Source organism: Bos indicus x Bos taurus, chromosome 22, assembly GCF_003369695.1.
Source record: "Bos indicus x Bos taurus breed Angus x Brahman F1 hybrid chromosome 22, Bos_hybrid_MaternalHap_v2.0, whole genome shotgun sequence".
Lineage (NCBI taxonomy): Eukaryota > Metazoa > Chordata > Mammalia > Artiodactyla > Bovidae > Bos > Bos indicus x Bos taurus.
The window spans coordinates 6,911,930-6,931,787 of NC_040097.1; the positions used below are offsets into that span (position 1 = coordinate 6,911,930).

The 19,858-nt window shown below is 43.6% G+C and overlaps 1 protein-coding gene across 5 annotated transcripts in view; it reads left to right on the forward strand.

Moving 5' to 3' along the window:
- Nucleotides 1–19,858, forward strand: part of LARS2 (leucyl-tRNA synthetase 2, mitochondrial) — a 211,893-nt gene that overhangs the window by 71,014 nt on the left and 121,021 nt on the right. For all 5 annotated transcript variants that reach the window (XM_027522381.1, XM_027522382.1, XM_027522383.1 and 2 more), the window contains exon 3: nt 3,391–3,519. In XM_027522381.1, coding sequence (XP_027378182.1) covers nt 3,391–3,519 — 129 coding nt within the window. The remainder of the gene's footprint in view (nt 1–3,390; nt 3,520–19,858) is intronic.

Genomic DNA, 19,858 nt, shown 5'->3' on the forward strand with positions numbered 1-19,858 from the left:
CAATCTCAGTTGTGGCACAGCCCAGATCCAGACACATTTGAGTCCTAAGCTCATGCTTTCACCAGGAACCTTCTTGTGTCTCACCTTTGATTTACAGACTGTGAACTGAGCCCAGAAAAACAAAGGAATTTGCCTGAGGTCTCACAGCTAGTGGCAGAGCTTGGACCAGATCCCATGCTGCAAGCTTCCACTGCGCGGTCCACTTCCCTCCATTTGCTAGTCTCAGCGAGAGTTTCAGAGCATGATCCATAAAGAGGCAGAAGTTATCTTTCTTCTGATGTCAGAGCTGACAAAAATAATAGGACCCAGTTATATAAAAACCATCTATTTTCCATCACTTCCAGTCTTAATTTCTATTAAAGGCTTAAATTCTTACACTTTTATATAATTATGAAAATGTCCCTTTCAATCAGATTCCTGCTCAATTATAAACTCCCAAAATTCCTTCCTTCTACTCTCAGAGAACAGAATTCATCTCATTGTCACAGAGGAAAATGGCTTAGTTCACACAGAGAAACAGAAGGCAGGGACAGGCAGTGTGCTGAACACCTTTTCTGCAATAAAGAAAAATATTCATGAATAGTAAAAACTTTTGCTAGCAGTACTTTTCTGTATCTTCTGTGGACTCAGTACTCTGAAATCACTGCAGATGGTGACTGCAGCCTTGAAATTAAAAGACACTTGCTCCTTGGAAGAAAAGCTTTGACCAACCTAGGCAGCATATTAAAAAGCAGAGACATCACTTTGCTGACAAAGGTCTGTCTAGTCAGAGCTGTGGTTTTTCCAGTAGTCATGTATGGATGTGAGAGTTGGACTATAAAGAAAGCTGAGTGCCGAAGAGTTGATGCTTTTGAACTGTGGTGTTGGAGAAGACTCTTGAGAGTCCCTTGGACTGCAAGGAGATCCAACCAGTCCATCCTAAAGGAAATCAGTCCTGAATTTTGGAAGGACTGATGCTGAAGGTGAGGCTCCAATACTTTGGCCACCTGGTGTGAAGAACTGACTTATTGGAAAAGACCCTGATGCCGGGGAAGATTGAAGGTGGGAGGAGAAGGGGATGACAGAGGATGAGATGGCTGAATGGCATCACCAATTCAATGGACATGAGTTTGAGTAAGCTCCAGGAGTTGGTGATGGACATGGAAGCCTGGTGTGCTGCAGTCCATGGGGTCGCAAAGAGCGGACACGACTGAGCGACTGAACTGAACTGAACTAGCTCGTATGTAATGAATTCCTCAATTTTGCCGTAAGTTTCATCTTTGTTGGAGAGACATACAAAAAAAGATATTAATGAAGACGCTAGATGTAGAAAATGTTTGGGGTAAGATTGTTAAGTAAACATAATTTTTTAAATATATATGATAATAAAAACAAGGTGATTATAATAAAAATACATTTAATGTAAAAACTTTAAAATGAAAAACTAGAAATAGTGTATATCAAATATTTTATTGTTTTTTCAGCTCCCAAAGAACTCTGTAACAACTGTTTTCTTATGTCCCTAAAAATTCCCCCAAAAGAAGCAGTAGGCCTAATCTATGTCAACGAGTAAGGTAGAATTGAGTGGATAGTCTTCCTATTTCTCGTTCTGTACCAGGTATCAGAATGAGGTCTTGCACTTCCTTTGAAGGAGTTGTTTACAAATTGAGAGGATCGTCTGTCACTTGCCTTCTTAAAGAAGAAAGTCCTGAGTCCCCAGTGACTCCTGAATCTCAAGTTGTCTCTCTTGCTTCTGAGATTTTCCTGAGTTATGGTTGCACAGTTTCCAATTAAAGTGCATGATCAATGTGGGGCTTTCCATCCATTTCTAGAAATCAATAGGAGCTGTCACTTTAGTATTACAGGTTTCCAGGTTTATTATGCAAACTCGTTATTCATGCACTTTTCCCTTCCCTTCCTTCAGGCAACTTGACTTGCCACACAGTTGATCATTTCTAGAGGAAGCAGAGCATAGAGAAAAGTGTCATTCTGGTCTGTCTTGCCACACGACAGTGGCCCTGCTAAAGATTTGTCCACCTTCCTTGCTGAGGGAAGTTGAAAGCAAGGGGTCAAGTGAGATTTGGAAAGAATTCGATTTCTGGTTTCTTCTGCTCCCCTGATTACAGTTGGCTGTCAATTATCAGTCATGCAAATAAATACTTAGCACAAAGTACTCCCCCTGCCCAATACCACTCGCACACATAAGAATGGTCATGAATATTCTGTTTTGCATTTGTTTTCATTAATTTTGGAGAAGCAAAGCCTTGAAGAACTCTTGTAGAGCTCTCGCAAGGGAGTAAGAACAGAAAGAGAAAAACAGGAGAAAAAAAGTAGTGATAACATCAGAGGATCCAGACTCTTAGCGACTAAACAGAAGCAGTTACCTGTTCTCTTCCTTTCTTCAGAGGCATCCCTTCTCCCCCGGGCGAGGATTTAAGGCCCATTCTCAGGCTTCAGAGCACAAAGGCTGGCAGACATTTACCCAACAGTTTGTTAAACTAGGGGGTCAGTCAGGGAGGTGGGGATTGGGGTGGGGTTATGTGGTTAAAACATGATCCTTGCCCTTGAATGACAATTCCTTAAGGTCCCCAATAAGGAATCAATTAAATGACTACCTCCTTTCCAGCCTTCTCCCCTCGTGTGTGCAAATTTGTGTCAACATTCACCATTATAAGAACCAAGGTCCCAGAGGCTGACATTCCCGTGAGGATGTCCTGCCCTGTGTCTGTTGTGTTCCAATCCATGAACCTTTTTTCCTGTTTCTCATGATGAAACTGTGTGTCTTTGGATGCTGGAGCATTATGTAACCCTGGCCTGAGGCTGCCTGTAGATCACCCCCTGGGAAACAGCAACCTGGCTAAGATTTTCTCATTACCCTCCCATTTCAGCTTTTTCTGTTGAAAGATAAGCTCGCAGTACAGCAGAGAAACCTGGAACCTGAATCCGCGCCTGGGGACCCTGCTCAGTCCAAGTCTGCGTGCAGCTCCCGGAATTTAGGGAGGGGCTCCATTTTAGACTTGTCACATCTCTGTGATTCACCGTTGTCTCCATGAATTTTATGGACACATATGTCAGAGCTTCGTTTGGAAAAACATACAGTTCTTTAAGTCCTAGATAGCTGTTCTAAAAGAGAAAAAGGCAGATTTAAAAATAAGTAGGGGTAATTAGCACTGTGAGGTTGTTTGGCATTATTTTGGACATTCTTTAGGATAACCCAGGGCTTTGAATTTTGGCATTTGGCATTTTTGTCCATTTACCTTATGGGAATGTTTTTTTTCTTTATTTTAAAAGAAAGCTTTTGAAAATGTTAAATTATTACCTTGAATAAAATGCCAAAATATTATATGTGTACCTAGTTCCCTGTGAATGATGAATAAATACTCACTGCATTTTTCCGTCACCCTTTCCTAGAAATCAAAGCCCAAGTTTTACGTGCTTTCCATGTTCCCTTATCCCTCCGGCAAGCTGCATATGGGCCACGTGCGCGTGTACACCATCAGCGACACCATTGCACGCTTCCAGAAGATGAGAGGGATGCAGGTAAGGCCCAGTGCCCGCTGGGGTGGCGCTTCCCTGCCCCACTCAGGACAGTCAGAATGTAGGACAAAGGAGACACCCAGTCTCAGTTAAGATTAGGGCAGCTTTGAGAAGCCTAGGGTTTCCTCTGATGAATTGGAGGACATAATAAAGCGTCAAGATTAATTGAGGGCCAGCCGTGTATTGGGTATTGTGCTGGGGAGGGAGGTGGGGTGCCGATGCAATGGAAGGGTTCATGCCTGTGGGTACCATGTTGATACCACCTCAGGAGGAGTTCACGATGTGGTGGGGCTGATGCCCCTCAATAGACAGACATTGGAGAGGGAGATGAGTGCAGTAGAACAAAAGAGGAGCAAATGCTGTGAGTAGGAGGTAGAGCCACAAAGAGATTTTTCTCCTTGTATTTTGATATTCTCTGTATTCTCTAATGAGCACGTATCTATCTTATAATGGAAAAAAGTCAAATTTTCATAACACAAAAATTTGGGGGGAAGTAACAGCCCTGTGGGAGTTGGGAAAGACTCCCTCATAGGGGACCATCTGACATGGGTGTTGGAGGACAAGGTGAACTTTCCTGGGAAAGGAAGAGAAGAACACTTCCATGGCTGATGTGGGTCAGACCCCTTTCACTGCCAGCTACCCAGAGCCTGCACTTAACTCCTTAACAACACATCATCTGTAAGACAAGGTAGCAGTGATCATAGTAGCTTCTTGAACAACTTCTAGAGAGAGGCAGCATCAGAGAGGGGCGGAAAGCGTGGACCCGTGAACCAAATGGCCAGCACTCAGGCTCTAGCTCTTAACACTTAGTAAGCAGTCAGCCTTTGACTCATTACTGATTAACCTCTCTAAACTAACACCTAGTTTTCTCTCATCTGTAAAAAGGGGATAAAATAGTACTTGCCCATTGGCCTTTCCCAAGGATTGAAAGATGATGATTGTGAAGCAATTAGCGCGTAGCTGGCGCGTAAGCACATAACCCGTAAATACGGTCGTCCTCAGCGGAGGGCTGGAGCCCGCCACACCAGGTCCTGAGAGCCGTGCACACCTCTGCCCAACTTCGTGTTAATTATTTGTCACCTCGGTAGCTCAGAATCCACCCGGGATGGGAGTATTTACATCATGGAAATCAGCAGAGCCTGCAAATCAGGGCTTTTTCTGCTAGAGAGTCCATTGTTAAACATTTCCCTGCACTCCCCCTGGCTGTTGCTGTTATTAACCTCTCAGGGTCTGTATAAAGGGTATCTGCTGCCTCCCAGTTCTTTCTGAAGATTTTCTTTTTTTTTTTTAATTTTTATTTATTTATTTATTTTAATATTTATTTATTTTAATTAGAGGCTAATTACTTTACAATATTGTATTGGTTTTGCCATATGTCATCATGAATCTGCCACGGGTGTACACATGTTCCCCATCCTGAACCCCCCTCCCACCTCCCTCCCCATACCATCCCTCTGGGTCATCCCAGTGCACCAGCCCCGAGCATCCTGTATCATGCATTGAACCTGGACTGGCGATTCGTTTCACATATGATATTATACGTTTCAATGCCATTCTCTGAAATCATCCCACCCTCGCCCTCTCCCACAGAGTCCAAAAGACTGTTCTATACATCTGTGTCTCTTTTGCTGTCTTGCAGACAGGACTATCGTTACCATCTTTCTAAATTCCATATATATGCGTTAGTATACTGTATTGGTGTTTTTCTTTCTGGTTTACTTCACTCTGTATAATAGGCTCCAGTTTCATCCACCTCATTAGAACTGATTCAAATGTATTCTTGTTAATGGCTGAGTAATACTCCATTGTGTATATGTACCACAGCTTTCTTATCCATTCATCTACTGATGGACATCTAGGTTGCTTCCATGTCCTGGCTATAATACACCACATTAACAAATTGAAAAATAAAAATCATATGATTATCTCAATAGATGCAGAGAAAGCCTTTGACAAAATTCAATATCCATTTATGATAAAAAACTCTCCAGAAAGCAGGAATAGAAGGAACATACCTCAACATAATAAAAGCTATGTATGATAAACCCACAGCAAACACTATCCTCAATGGTGAAAAACTGAAAGCATTTCCCCTAAAGTCAGGAACAAGACAAGGGTGCCCACTTTCACCACTACTGTTCAACATCGTTTTGGAAGTTTTGGCCATAGCAATCTGAGCAGAAAAAGAAATAGAAGGAATCCAAATTGGAAAAGAAGAAGTAAAACTCTCACTGTTTGCAGATGACATGATCCTCTACATAGAAAACCCTAAAGACTCCACCAGAAAATTACTAGAGCTAATCAATGAATATAGTAAAGTTGCAGGATATAAAACCAACACACAGAAATCCCTTACATTCCTATACACTAATAATGAGAAAATAGAGAAATTAAGGAAACAATTCCATTCACCATTGCAACGAAAAGAATAAAATACTTAGGAATATATCTACCTAAAGATTTTCTTTTAAAGTGGTAAATGCATCCATTGTCATAATTGGTTTCAAAATTTGTGCCGAGCTGACATTGGCAGCAAGAAGTATTCCTAAAAAGGAAGTCAAGGTACTGTGTCTCTCTGTGCCTCGAAGAGTTAATGACTTTTACTGTCAGATTCAGAGATTGGCCTTCTACAAGGGCCATCTCCCTGGGCTCTGCCAGGTGTTATTTCTCCCCGATATTGCTTTCCATCACTTCTGCAGTGTTTATTGGAAAGAGGTGGTGCAGAATAAATTGGCTCTTGTCAGGAAGTATATCTAACTGTGCTTCTTCAACTAGATTTAATCTTGTTTTTTTTTTTTTTTTTAAACTTAAGCCAACTTATTTTGGACAGTTAGTGAGTACAGGCAGTTGCTACAGATTAAACTTTTATAGCAAAACTGTGTGTTTATGGTACATTAGCAGATAGATGGTTGAGGGGGTATAGGTGGAACTCTGATTCTCTTGGATGAATGACACATTACAGACAAAGCTCCAGGCAGAACCCCAGGCCCAGACTTACTGGGACCCTTACAGACAGCTCAAACCCAAAAGACAAAATGGAGTCCCTTACCAGTAACTGAAACCCAAGGTCAGGCTAGACTCATGGATTGGGCAACCCAGGTTTGACCCTCGTTATACCACCTTCTCGCTGAGTGACCTTGCACGAGTCATTGAATCCCTTAAAACAGGGGTAATATTTATTCTTCGCTTCTGGGTTGTTGTTCAGGATAAATGAGACAGTACCTGTGTCTGGCCAATAATAATCCCCTAAAAAAAGTGGACGTCTCCAAAATCACTGCGGACATGACTTAAGCCATAAAATTAAGATGATTGCTCCTTGGAAGGAAATCTATGACAAACCTAGAAAGTTTATTAAAAAGCAGAGATCTTTGCCAACAAAGATCCATATAGTCAAAGCTGTAGTTTTTCTAGTAGTCACATATGGATGTGAGAGTTGGACCATAAATAAGGCTGAGTACTGAAGAATTGATGCTTTCAAACTGTGGTGTTGGAGAAGAGTCTTAAGAGTCCCTTGGACTGCAAGGAGATCAAACCAGTGAATACTAAAGGAAATCAACCCTGAATTTTCATTGGAAGGACTGATGCTGAAGCTGAAGCTCCAGTAGTTTGGCCACTTCATGCAAAGAGCCGACTCATTGAAAAAGGCCCTGATGCTGAGAAAGATTGAGGGCAAAATGAGAAGGTTGCTGCAGAGGATGAGATGGTTAGATAGCAACACCGACTCAGTGGACATGAATTTGAGCAAACTCTGGGAGATAGTGAAGGACAGGGAAGCCCAGCGTGCTGCCGTCCTTGGGGTCTCAAAGAGTTGGATGTGACTTATTGACTGAACAGCAACAAATGGTTATTTTGTAAGTAAATCAGGTCAGTATAAATTCCCTTCTCGAAGGGATCTTCCTGACCCAGGGATTGAACCTGGGTCTCCCACATTGCAGACAGATTCTTTACTGTCTGAGCCAGCAGGGAAGCCCTGCTCTGGGAAGTAACATAATAAATGAAATTAATCTAATTCATTTAATAATGACTCTGTACTCTCTTCTGCCCACTGAATGGATTTGCCTTTTGAGAAGCACCCAGCCATCGCCTGCTCTTTGTATCATCTATCCTGTGCCTCAGTTGGTGCCTCAGACCACCCTGTGTTATTTGGTTTATGGTATCTTAGTGACCAGCAGGCACGTGGGGCTCCCTGCGTTCCTGTTTCAGTTGCTCTCTTTAAGATGATAAACTGTGTGGAGCGGGAGGGTATTCTGCAGGTTCTCCTGAGATTAATTTCTTGTTAATTTTCGTAGCCCGTATTTAAGTCAGATCATCCCCAAAATAACTGCCAAATACGGTGAAAAATTTGCCCTGCCATTTCTAAGTTACAGTGGCAGGAAAGACGCAAACCTTTGTCAACAGAGGTGGTCAGCAGCGATAAAGCCTGTCGGCTTCCTGCTGTTTTAAAACCCTTCTCTCCCAAAGTCAGGATTAGTCCTAGGGATAGGGCAGGGTTGGGTGCAGGTCAGATCCCAGTGATCCTGACTCGAAGGAGGGAAGGAATATCTGATCTGGAATAAGAAGATCTGACATGTGTGTTGATTAATTCACTAGGTACATAGTCCTTGGGCACCAACTTTGTTCAAAACACTGGCCTTTCTACTGTACTATAGAGTAGGACTGGAATCTTAAGTTCAAAGTCTGTCAGTAAGCTTGGAAAAATTCAGTAAACTTTGCCTTTTTCTCTAACTTGTTAACTTGTTGGTTGATTTGCTTAGTTCTTTTGCAAATTTGCTATTCTTTGCTGTGCTGGGTCTTTGATTACCGCGTGGACTTTCTTCTCTCGTTGCAGTGAGTAGGGGCTGCTCTCTGTTGTGGCGCCAGCTTCTCAGGCAGTGGCTCCTCTTGTGGAGCGCAGGCTCTCGGGCGCACAGGTTCAGCTGTTGCAGCGTGCAGGCTCAGTAGTTGTGGCGCATGGGCTTAGTTGCTCCATGGCATGTGGGATCTTCCTGGACCAGGAATCGACCCTGTGTCTCCTGCACTAACAGGTGGATTCTGTATCACTGAGCCACCAGGGAAGCCCTGATTTGCGTAATTCTTGAGTGGAGGTATGGGAGTCATTCTGAGGCATGCTAAGAACAGCAGATGGGAAGTAAAAAGTGGGCTGACCTCTGCACCACGCCTGCAGTCTTCAAGGCCGCCAGTGACCTCCCTGGATGTGTCTCTTTCCTCATCCTTTCTCACCTCAGTGGCATGTCATACGATGGACCGTATCCCCCTGCTCCTTGAAAGACTCTGCCCTTGGCACGAGGTCCCACTCTGCAGGTTTTTCTCCTGCATCTTGGTTTCTTCCTCCCAGTTACTCCACAGGGTTTTCCCGCTCTGCTCCATCTTCGCATCCTCTAATCCAGTTGGAAAGTTCTCCTGTGCAGGCAGACCTCGGCGGTAGTGTGGGTTTAGTCCCGGAGCACTGCAATAAAGCAGATGTTGCAGTAAAGCGAATCATGTGAATTTTCTGGTCCCAGTGCATATAAAAGTAATTTTTACATTACACTGTGGTCTGTTGTGTGCAATAACATTATGTCTTTTAAAAAATCTACATACCTTAATTAAAAAATAATACTGTTGGGAAGTGGTGCCAATTGACTTGCCCAGTGCAGGATTGCCGGAAGCCTTCAATTTGTAAAAAGCATAGTATCTGTAAAGCAGAGTACAGTGAAACGAGGTTGTCCCTATATTCCATTTGCTGAGAATTTTTCTCATGAATGAATATTCATTTTTGTACTATGCCTTTTCTGTATCTATTGAGATGATACATGGTTTTTCTCCTTTAGTCTGTTAATGTGATGTATTAAGTTGATTGGTTTTTAATATCAAACCAACCTTGTGTTCCTAGGATAAAGTTGATTTGGTCATGATGTACTTTTGTGTCTGTATTGCTGAATTCATTTGTTAATATCCCTGTGTGCCTGAAGGCCACTGCCCTGTAATTTTTTTTTTCTTGTAGTGTCTTTGTATTTAATATCAGGGTTATGCTGGCCTCATAAAACAAGCTAGGAATTGTTCCCTTCTTCCCATTTTCTGCAAGTACTGTGTGTTATTGGTGTTATTTCTTTACTTTATTGTTGAATAGCATTCACGAGTGATGGTATCTTGACCTAGAGTTTTCTTTGTGGGAAGTTTTAAAAGTACATTTCTATTTCTTTAATGGATACAGGGCTATTCAGATCTTCTGAGTTTCTTTTGTGTGTGTGTGTGCATTTTATTTATTAAAATTTTAAGTTTATCTTTTAAATTGGAGTGTAATTGGTTTACAGTGTTGTGTTAGCTTCTGCTGTACGACAGCGTGAGTCAACTGAATGTGCACACATATCTCCTTCCTCTTGAGCCTCCCTGCACCACCCGCCTCTTGTCTGTTTTATTTTGTGTTTTACGAGAGTTTTGTCTACCTTACCTCATGTTCTGTTCTAGACTGCCTTCCCTTTTATTTCTCTATCCACTTTCCCTAGGCAGTCTCTATCCTGAAGTTTAAATATGATGCTGTAAGAAATTGTGCACATTTCCAACACAGACATCCAAAGCACATCGTCATAAATACTCAGACCTGCCATCCCGATGTAATAGATACTAGTGTTTAATCTTGCTCCCTCAGCTTTTTCTTTTAATGTTACAGACACAGTTATGCCTCTCTACAATCAGATTCCAATCCTTCAGTTAAAAAAATACTGTATTATTTTTGCCTTTATGTTTTTATGCTGTATTTCTATAGATTGTTTATGGATACACCCACACTTGTGTGTAGTATTTGTGTTTTAAATTTTATGTAAAAGCTCTTAATATTCTGCATGTTTTCCACTATTTTGTTTCAAGATTTAGTCTATCTGTGAAAGTGAAGTCGCTCAGTCGTGTCTGACTCTTTGCTATCCCATGGACTGTAGCCTAGCAGGCTTCTCTGTCCATGGGATTCTCCAGGCAAGAATACTGGAGTGGGTTACCATTTCCTTCTCCAGGGGATCTTCCTGACCCAGGGATCGAACCTGGGTCTCCTGCATTGGAGGCAGATGCTTTAACCTCTGAGCCACCAGGGCAGCCCATCTATTATAAGTACTGTATAATTATGACACATTTAATTACCCATTTTCACATTAGTAGACTTTTAGGTTGTTACAGACTTCTGTTCCAGTGACCATCCTTGCACCTCACTGTTGGCTTGTGGGAGAGGTGGCATCACTGGGTCACAGAGTGTGTATAACCTCAGCATAAATGCATCTTGCCAAATTGCTTTCCAAAATTTTGGTGCCAGTTTATACTTCTGCCAGCAGTGAATGGCATTTCTTCCTGCCCTACCTCCTTGATAACACTTATTAATGTTAGACTAATCCTTGCTAATTTGATACATAGGAAATGACTTCTAATTGTGTTTTTAATTTACATCTTCCTGAGTACTGTCCCCCAGTGAAGCTGAGATATTTTCTTGTGTTTAGTATCTATTTAAGTCCCTTCTGTGATTGGCTTGCTCACATTTTTTGCCAAGTTTCACCGGGGTTGTTTGTCTTTTTCATGTTGTTCTTATTGTTCATACTGTGGGAGTTCTTTTTTTTTTTTTTTTTCCCTTTTTATTTTATATTGGAGTATGGCCGATTAACAAACAATGTTGTAATAGTATCAGGTGAACAGCAAAGGGATTCAGCCATACATATACATGTACCTGTTCTGCCCCAAACACCCCTCCCATCCAGGCTGCCACATTGTGGGAGTTCTGTATACAGTCTGGATTATTATATTTTTTGTTAGTTGAATACAGTGCAAATATCTTTCCCTAGTCTGTGGTCTGTCCTTGCGTTTTGTGACCCTAGCCAGACCACAGGTTGTAGTTGGAGTTTGAGAATGGACGAGAATGATGATTTGGGAAGTCCAAGGTTGCTTGGGCCAACTACATTGGTTCCCTCCTATAGCAGCAAATAAGTTGTGTAGAGGAGAGAATGAGACAAGAGTGTCAGCAGATGATTGGGGGCCCCCTTCTCATTGTAGTCCGTGGAAATGTACCTGAGGCCACGATCACACAGCCTTCTTGGGAGAAAGCTACAGTCAACATAGCTGGCCAGACCTTGGACACACAAGTAGACTACATGTGGACTTGACAAGTAGAAGGGAGTGGTGAGCGGTGGTTTTGGGGGGTGGCGAGTGGGTCAGGAATCTGTGGCTTTAGTCAGTGGCAATGACCTGCCTACCCTCCACCTCAGATATGTTGCAAGGTTCATGTGAAATGATCAGTGAGAAAACTCTTTAAAAACCACGATGCAATTTTCCAGTGTAACCTAATTAATAATAGCAGTAATAAGGTAGTTCTGAGATTTGGATGTTTAAGCAGGGGCCACTTGAAGCCAGAGATAAATTATTCTCTTTCAGGAATTAGAAAAGACCACACTTCCAGTCATTTTCTTCTTTTTTAAAAATCTTTTTTTAAGTTTATTTTTTAATTTTTGGCTGTGCTGGGTCTTTGTTGCTACGCAGGCTGCTCTCTGGTTGCGGTGTGTGGGCTTCTTATTGCAATGACTTCTCTTGTTGCAAAACACAGACTAGGCACACGGGCTTCAGTCGTTGCAGCACATGGGCTCAGTAGGTGCGGTTTGCAGACTGTAGAGCTCGGGCTCAGAAAGTTGTGGCACATGGGCTTAGTTGCATGTGGGATCTTCCTGAATCGGGGATCTAACCTGTGTCTCCTGCATTGGCAGGCAGGTTCTTTACCACTGAGCCTCCAGGGAAGCCCCAGTCCGTTTCTTCTTAAACTCATACAATGATGACATATTGAAGCTTAGCACCATATGGTGATTTGTTGTGTTTTCATATGTTGTATGCACAGATGGTTAGAAAATAAAATTACCCACCTCCCACCTCAGCTGGTCTCCTCAGCACCTTTTGGGCCAGAAGCAGGGCAATTAAAACATCAAGCTGCCAAGTCCCTCTCACAAAGCAGAACTTGGACTAATTTGTCTCCAGCAAAACATCACAGGGTACTGCACAAGTCGTTTTCTGCTTGGGCCTTTCTGCTGTTCACTGTGGAGGAGGAGGCTGTGTGCCTGGCAGCCACGTGATCGTAATGCAATGACCCACAGATATCAGGAAAGGAGAGGAGCTTCTTGGCAAGTGAACCTTGACATACAGTTCATCGGTTCTCAGTTGGCCAGTCAGTCAGTAAGTGTTTATGAAGAGCCCAGGGAGTGCATCGCATGGCATTCTGTTTTCAAATTTTCTAATCTCTGTCGCATCTGAAAGTAGAGAGTGGATTTCCAGAGCTTATCCTCTCAGATGTAATTTGAAAGGGCAAATGAATTGCAGGTCTAGTGTCTTGATTGGAAAAGTGACTGATTTATCTGCCTCCGCGTTCCCAGAGGAGGTCTGTCTGGGGCCTCGGCACTGTCATCTGAATTCTGTTACTCTGAAGCATTTGCTTGATTTTTGATCCCCAGCCTGTAATAATGGTGGGTTATTAAACTTGCTAAACAAAATTAAATATTGCATTTCTCATTTCTTGGAAATGAAGCATTGCATCTCCTCCAGAAAAACCACAGCACTCTGAAAATAGCAATTTTTGTGAGAAGCAGTAACCATGGTTGCTTTCAATTAGAAGCTGAATTGGTTTCAAATTTAAAGTTTTGTTTTGTGATGAAAGGGAGAGAAAGCTGGTCATTCCTGGGGAATTGGTACTTTTCTGTCTTTGGGAGGGCAACGGGCTGCCCCACTTCCTTCCCTTCTACTTCCAAAGTCGTCTTAACTCTGCTTGATCTTCCTTCCTGTGTTGGAGGAAGAGCTGTACTTTTGCCTGTTTGTTTCTTCCTACTTAAGAAAAGTATTTTAAAATTATACATAAAATTCTATATGTTGTTGTTGTTGTTCAGTCACTAAGTCATATCCAACTCTTTGCGACCCCATGGACTGTAGCACACCAGGTTCCTGTGTCCTCCACTATCTCCCGGAGTTTGCTCAGATTCATGTCCACTGAATTGGCGATGCCATCCAACCATCTCATCCTCTGTCGTCCCCTTTTCCTCCTGCCCTCAATCTTTTCCAGCATCAGGGTCTTTTCCAATGAGTCCACTCCTATTCTCCCCTTAAAAAGGAGAAATGTAGCGTAGGTAAGGCGGCAGTCCCCCTTGATCACTCAGTCCCTCCCAGGCCCTTCTGGACACTGGGCCCTGCATTTTCTAGGGTACATCCCTCCAGAGCCTCGTCTGTACATTGTCACCTGTAGCTGCCACCCTGAGTTGCCCACGGCTCTGCCCAACTGGAGGCAGGAGGTTCCTGTCGGGTGAGCCATTGTCACGTGACTGGGTCCTCACCAGAGGCTGGCCTCACCCCAGCTTCCAGGTCTCGCTTCCCAGCCAGCACTGGTCTAACTTGCCAGGACTTTATCCCTGTGTTTGCCCCTCATCAGTAGCTGGCCCCAACTCCCCTTTTATATCTCGAGTCTCTGTGAATTTTGCAGTCCTGCTAGTGCACCTGTGCTGGTCTCTGACCAGTTTGCCATCAAATCCGTCTCCTGATTTGCTTTGTATGGTAGAAGGGCAGAACCAGAACTCTGCCGGCCATGTTTCCCAAGCTCTGGTGTCAGCTGACCTCTGAATAGTTTTGGACAAGAAGAATTTGGCAAGATTGTAGGGTAAGAGGAAAGAAGCAGCCAGGGAATTTCTTTCTCTCTGCCCTTTTTAGCATCTCCATTAATCCAGCTCTGTTTGGCCAGACCTGTCTATTTCAAAAGCTTCTGCAGCTGATCTCAGCCTTCGGGTTCAGTTATCTCTGCTTCTTCCCTTTGTTCCTTCAGTCTAGAAGTGGGGTCAGTGTACCACTCATCGAATTTCTGTGTTGTTTCCCCTGTCCCCCTTGGCTTCTCACTCAATTTGAAATAGTTAGAGCATTTGTTAGAAGAACAGCTGGAAGTGATGGCTTTTATTTTATGCATTTTCAAGTTATAGCTGCCGGGACTTCTTGATCCCCTTTCTGCTGAAAGCACTCATCCAAGAAGAGGTTAACACCTGGGGGATTGAGAGGACTCAGGTGGCGCTAAAATAGAAATCCAGATGTTAGGGGGGTGGTGGTTGTTGTTTGTTTTTTAGGTTAAATTGTCTAGTTGGCATATGTGAGCTATAGATTTAGTTACTTGTGGAACTAAACCAAGGATTAAACCAGGTTATGGTGATAGAAAAAAATAGGGATTTTACAACCCCAAAGGAAAGTTTAGAATTCCTCCAGTGAATGTTTTGGATGGTTTTGCCCATAGAGAAACCACAGACAAGAAAGTGGGCATTATATATCCAGAATGGGGGTATTTCATCTGGACTATATAGAAGAGACCAAGAGGTGAACAAGGTGGGCACAGGCAGCACTGACATGGTGTCTTTTCAATAAATGAACTGTAACAATTTGACCCTGATGCTGGGAAAGATTGAGGGCAGGAGGAGAAGGGAGCGACAGAGGATGCAATGGTTGGATGGCATCATCCACTCAATGGACATGAATTTGAGCAAACTCTGGGAGATAGTGAAGAACAGGGAAGCCTGGCGTGCTGCAGTTCATGGGGTCGCAAAGAGTCCAGACGTGACTTAGCGACCGAACAACAACAATTTGCCCAGCAAATAGAATCTGCTGCCTGGGGAAGCGGGGCAGTCTTTGGCATTTCAGAGTCTTGTTGCAGGTCTTTACTTTGCTCCCTGTGGACAACAGAGAATCATCTTACGGCACAAGAGTGAGCTCTGCCCTTTGTCACTGGGTGTCTGGGGAATCCATGGTGCAGAATGGGCGGGACCCTTTCCTGTCTCCTGCAAGCTTGGCTCACGGCGACACTGCTTCTGCTGTCCAGCCATGGTGGAAAGGACTATCCTGACTCCCCACAGTCTATATTCCAGGGCAGACATTTGTTTATTGTTACTTTTTGGTAAGACTATGAAATAATTAAGAAGCTTTAAGATTTTTCAAATTTTTATCTTCATAGACAGCTGGGGTAACATGTGAGCTAAGAATATATCTTTTCATGTTCATTTCATCTGAAAACAAAAATAGAAATGAGTAAGTGTATTATGTAAATCCAGACTGGTTTTTTGACCGTCTCTGTATTGACTTTGTTTAAAAATACGGATGGTAACCTGGCAGCATGTTAATGGGCAGAAACATTGAACTGCTGCCACTTTGGCAGTCCCTGCGAAGAAACCAAGTGATAACTAAGTCTTCCCCTTTCTTGTGGAGCATGGTTACACAACAGTTACATTATTCTGCCAGCGAGGTAGCAGTGCCTCCAGCCCCAGGAGAATTAAAGCACTTCTGGAAGCTGCGTTCTGGCATTGTCCATGGAAGCGTTGCAGAACTTTCTAGTTAATCAAACACAAATCCCCAAAGTGGGGTTTCCATTATTATTATTATTTAACTCTTGGAAATTAAAAAGAGAGAAAAATCTGTGCAGGAGATGTTTTCCATCTGTGGGTTAAGCAATACTCCAGAGAAGGCTGTATGCTACAAGGTGTGTGTCTTAGTCAGAATTCTTGGCTCCCAGGGACTGTAACCCAGCTGAGACCAGTTTAACCAAACAAGGAGGTTTTGTGTGTTTTGACAGATCCTGGTGTAACTCACGGAACCAAAGGAGATGTAGTAGGAACGGGGCCCACTGGAAATTGGGCCCAGGTCCTTGAGCAGATCAGCACCCCTCGTCTCTGTCCAGCTCCTGTTTCTGTGTGTGTCCACACACCCAGCTGTATTTCTCAGACAGCTCCACCAGCTGCTTCCTCCATGGCCAGAGGGGTGGGTTTTGTGACTGTCCACAGCAGGATGATATGAAGTTGGAGGAGGAGCATATTCTTAGAAGACGGGATGGGGGTTGGGGGGCTCTTTGTAAAGATGAAACACTCTGGGTTGGCCACGTTTAGCAAGACGAAAAGAGACCTCAGGTCTGAAAGATCCACTGGATTGGGTTATATTTTGATAACGTCCTAAAACTACATAGAATTAGGTATTCCTAGGGAATGTTAAAATTTTTTTTAAAAAGACATGTATACACACACATGTATATACTTACATATTTTTTGCAGATGTCCATGGCACGTTAAATTAAAAAAAAACAAACAGGTTATAAAATGGTATATAGTAGGTTCTATTTCCATGAAAACAAACCAGCCAGCTCCTATATGTGTGCATATGCTTGTGTGTCTGCGTTTAGTGAGGAGAAAGGTGGGGAAGGATACAAAGGCCGGTTGAGAGTAGGGTAGGGTGGAGCGGGGAGATGGTCAGCTTTGCCTGTATGTATCATGTGCTGTGTCCTTTCCCTTGTCAAAATAAGCCTGTATTGTGCTCGTAACTCGGAGAAGGCAATGGCACCCCACTCCAGTACTCTTGCCTGGAAAATCCCATGGAGGGAGGAGCCTGGTAGGCTGCAGTCCATGGGGTCGCTAAGAGTCAAACACGACTGAGCGACTTCACTTTCACTTTTCACTTTCATGCATTGGAGAAGGAAATGGCAACCCACTCCAGTGTTCTTGCCTGGAAAATCCCAGGGATGGGGGAGCCTGGTGGGCTGCCATCTATGGGGTCGCCCAGAGTTGGACAAGACTGAAGCGACTTAGCAGCAGCAGTGCTCGTAACTTGAGAAGCATCAATTAAGGAAAAGAAGAGGAGCCTCTTCCGACTGACCTCAGGAGAGTGGATGCAAGGACTGAGGTAGTCATGTCATCTCTTGAGTTTTTCTTTTACCATGCCACACACTTGTGGGATCTTAGTTCCCTGACCAGGGATTGACCCCTTGGCAGGGTTCAGATAGGGTCGAGACCCTTGGCAGTGAGATTGCAGAGTCCTAACCACTGTGAAGTCCCTGGGAATCATGTCATCTGAGGATGAAAGTCCAGGGCATCCACTCTTCCCAGACTCCCGGGCTGGGAAGCGCAGCAGAGTATGTGGTGGACCAGCCCCTCCTGGAGCGGCAGCAAACTGCAGAGCTGAGGTCCTGACAAGGGAACCGGTGATGTGACCTTGTGAGGTGCTGAAGATCAAGCCGATGATAGCAGCCGCCACTTGCAGCCAGCCCTGCCATTTCCTGGGTGCCTGCACTGTGCCGGGTGTGCCACACACACCTTAGCATGTGATTCTCAACAGTTCAGGGGGCTGCTTTCAGTCACAGCTGATAGTTGAGACTCAGCAGAAGTGGTATGCCTCAGGGCCCACTGCCAGGAAATGGCAGGTTTGGGTTTAGGATCCTTCCCCCAAAACCACAGCCTCCTGAGCAGCAAGCCTTTGTTGACATTTCCCACTCACTAACCAAAGGTGTGGGGCTTCCCTGGTGGCTCAGTGATAAGGAATCTGCGTACTAATGCAGGGAACTCTGATTCGATCCGTGGGTGGAGAAGGGAATGACAACCCACTCCAGTATTCTTGCCTGGGAAATGCTGTGGACAGAGGAGCCAGGAGGGCTACAGAGGGTTGCAGAGTTGAACACAACTTAGCAAGTAAACCACCACCATCAGCCAAAGGGGTTAGAGCGGCTCTGAATTTAGATGCATGGTCTTTGTTCTTGAGATGGAATTGTTCCATCAGAACAAAAACCTAGTTTTAAAATATTTAATAATCACAGAATGGAAGAATGACTTTAAGGCAAGTGGCATCTATCTGCTACTGGGAGAGCCATGCCTGTTGTCTTACTGCCACCTGCTAAGAGGGACAAGGAGAGGATGGATCTGGTCTTTGGGATTTGAGTATGAATCCAGTTTGGGACACTTTGAATTGTAGGTGCTTATGGACCTGGAGCAGAGATGCCATGGGTGATACTCATTTGCATCTCAGAAAGTTCTTGAATAAGACAGAAAAATGGAAGAAAACCCTAGGTACACAGTGAATTTAAAAAAAAATTTTTTAATATAAATTTATTTATTTTAATTGGAGGCTAATTACTTTACAATATTGTATTGGTTTTGCCATACATCATCATGAATCTGCCACGGGTGTATACATGTTCCCCATCCTGAACCCCCCCTCCCACCTCCCTCCCCATACCATCCCTCTGGGTCATCCCAGTGCACCGGCCCCAAGCATCCTGTATCCTGCATCGAACCTGCACTGGCGATTCGTTTCACATATGATATTATACATATTTCAATGCCATTCTCCCAAATCATCCCACCCTCTCCCTCTCCCACAGAGTCCAAAAGACTGTTCTATACATCTGTGTCTCTTTTGCTGTCTCACATACAGAGTTATTGTTACCATCTTTCTAAATTCCATATATATGTGTTGTATACTGTATTGGTGTTTTTCTTTCTGGCTTACTTCGCTCTGTATAATAGGCTCCAGTTTCATCCACCTCATTAGAACTGATTCAAACGTATTCTTGTTAATGGCTGAGTAATACTCCATTGTGTATATGTACCACAGCTTTCTTATCCATTCATCTGCTGATGGACATCTAGGTTGCTTCCATGTCCTGGCTATTATAGACAGTGCTGCGACTAAACAGACATTTCTCCAAAGAAGACATACAGATGGCTAACAAACACATGAAAAGATGCTCAACATCACTCATTATCAGAGAAATGCAAATCAAAACCACAATAAGGTACTATTTCATACCAGTCAGATCAGCTGCTATCCAAAAGTCTACAAGCAATAAATGCTGGAGAGGGTGTGGAGAAAAGGGAACCCTCTTACACTGCTAGTGGGAATGCAAACTAGTACAGCTACTATGGAGAACAGTGTGGAGATTCCTTAAAAAACTGGAAATAGAACTGCCTTATGACCCAGCAATCCCACTGCTGGGCATACACACCAAGGAAACCAGAATTGAAAGAGACACGTGTACCCCAATGTTCATCGCAGCACTGATTTTTTTTTAAAGGAGATAAAAAACACACATGGAAATAATATGATCTCAATTTTTAAAAATTAGATATAAATTTACCAAATAACAGTTATGTATGGTTATATGGTAGAATTAAGGGTGTTTATTTTCTTCTGAATATTTTTCTCTATGTATTAAGGTTTTTCACAGTGAATACACATTATTTCTATAATCAGGGGAAATTGTTACTTAGAAAATGAGGGCTTCACTGGTAACTCAGTGGTAAAGAATCCACCTGCCGATGCCGAAGACATGGTTCAGTCCCTGGGTTGGGAAGGTCCCACGTGCCGAGGAGAACTAAGCCCACGCAGCACACCTACTGAGTCTGTGCTCTGGAGCCGGGGAGCTGCGCCTACTGAAGCCCGCGCCCTAGAACCTGTGCTGCACAATAGGAGAGGCCATGCAACGAGAAGCCCAAGCGCTGCAACAAGGAGCAGCTCCTCCCCTGCCGCTCGCGCAACTAGAGGAAAGCCTGCGCAGCACCGGAGACCCAGCACA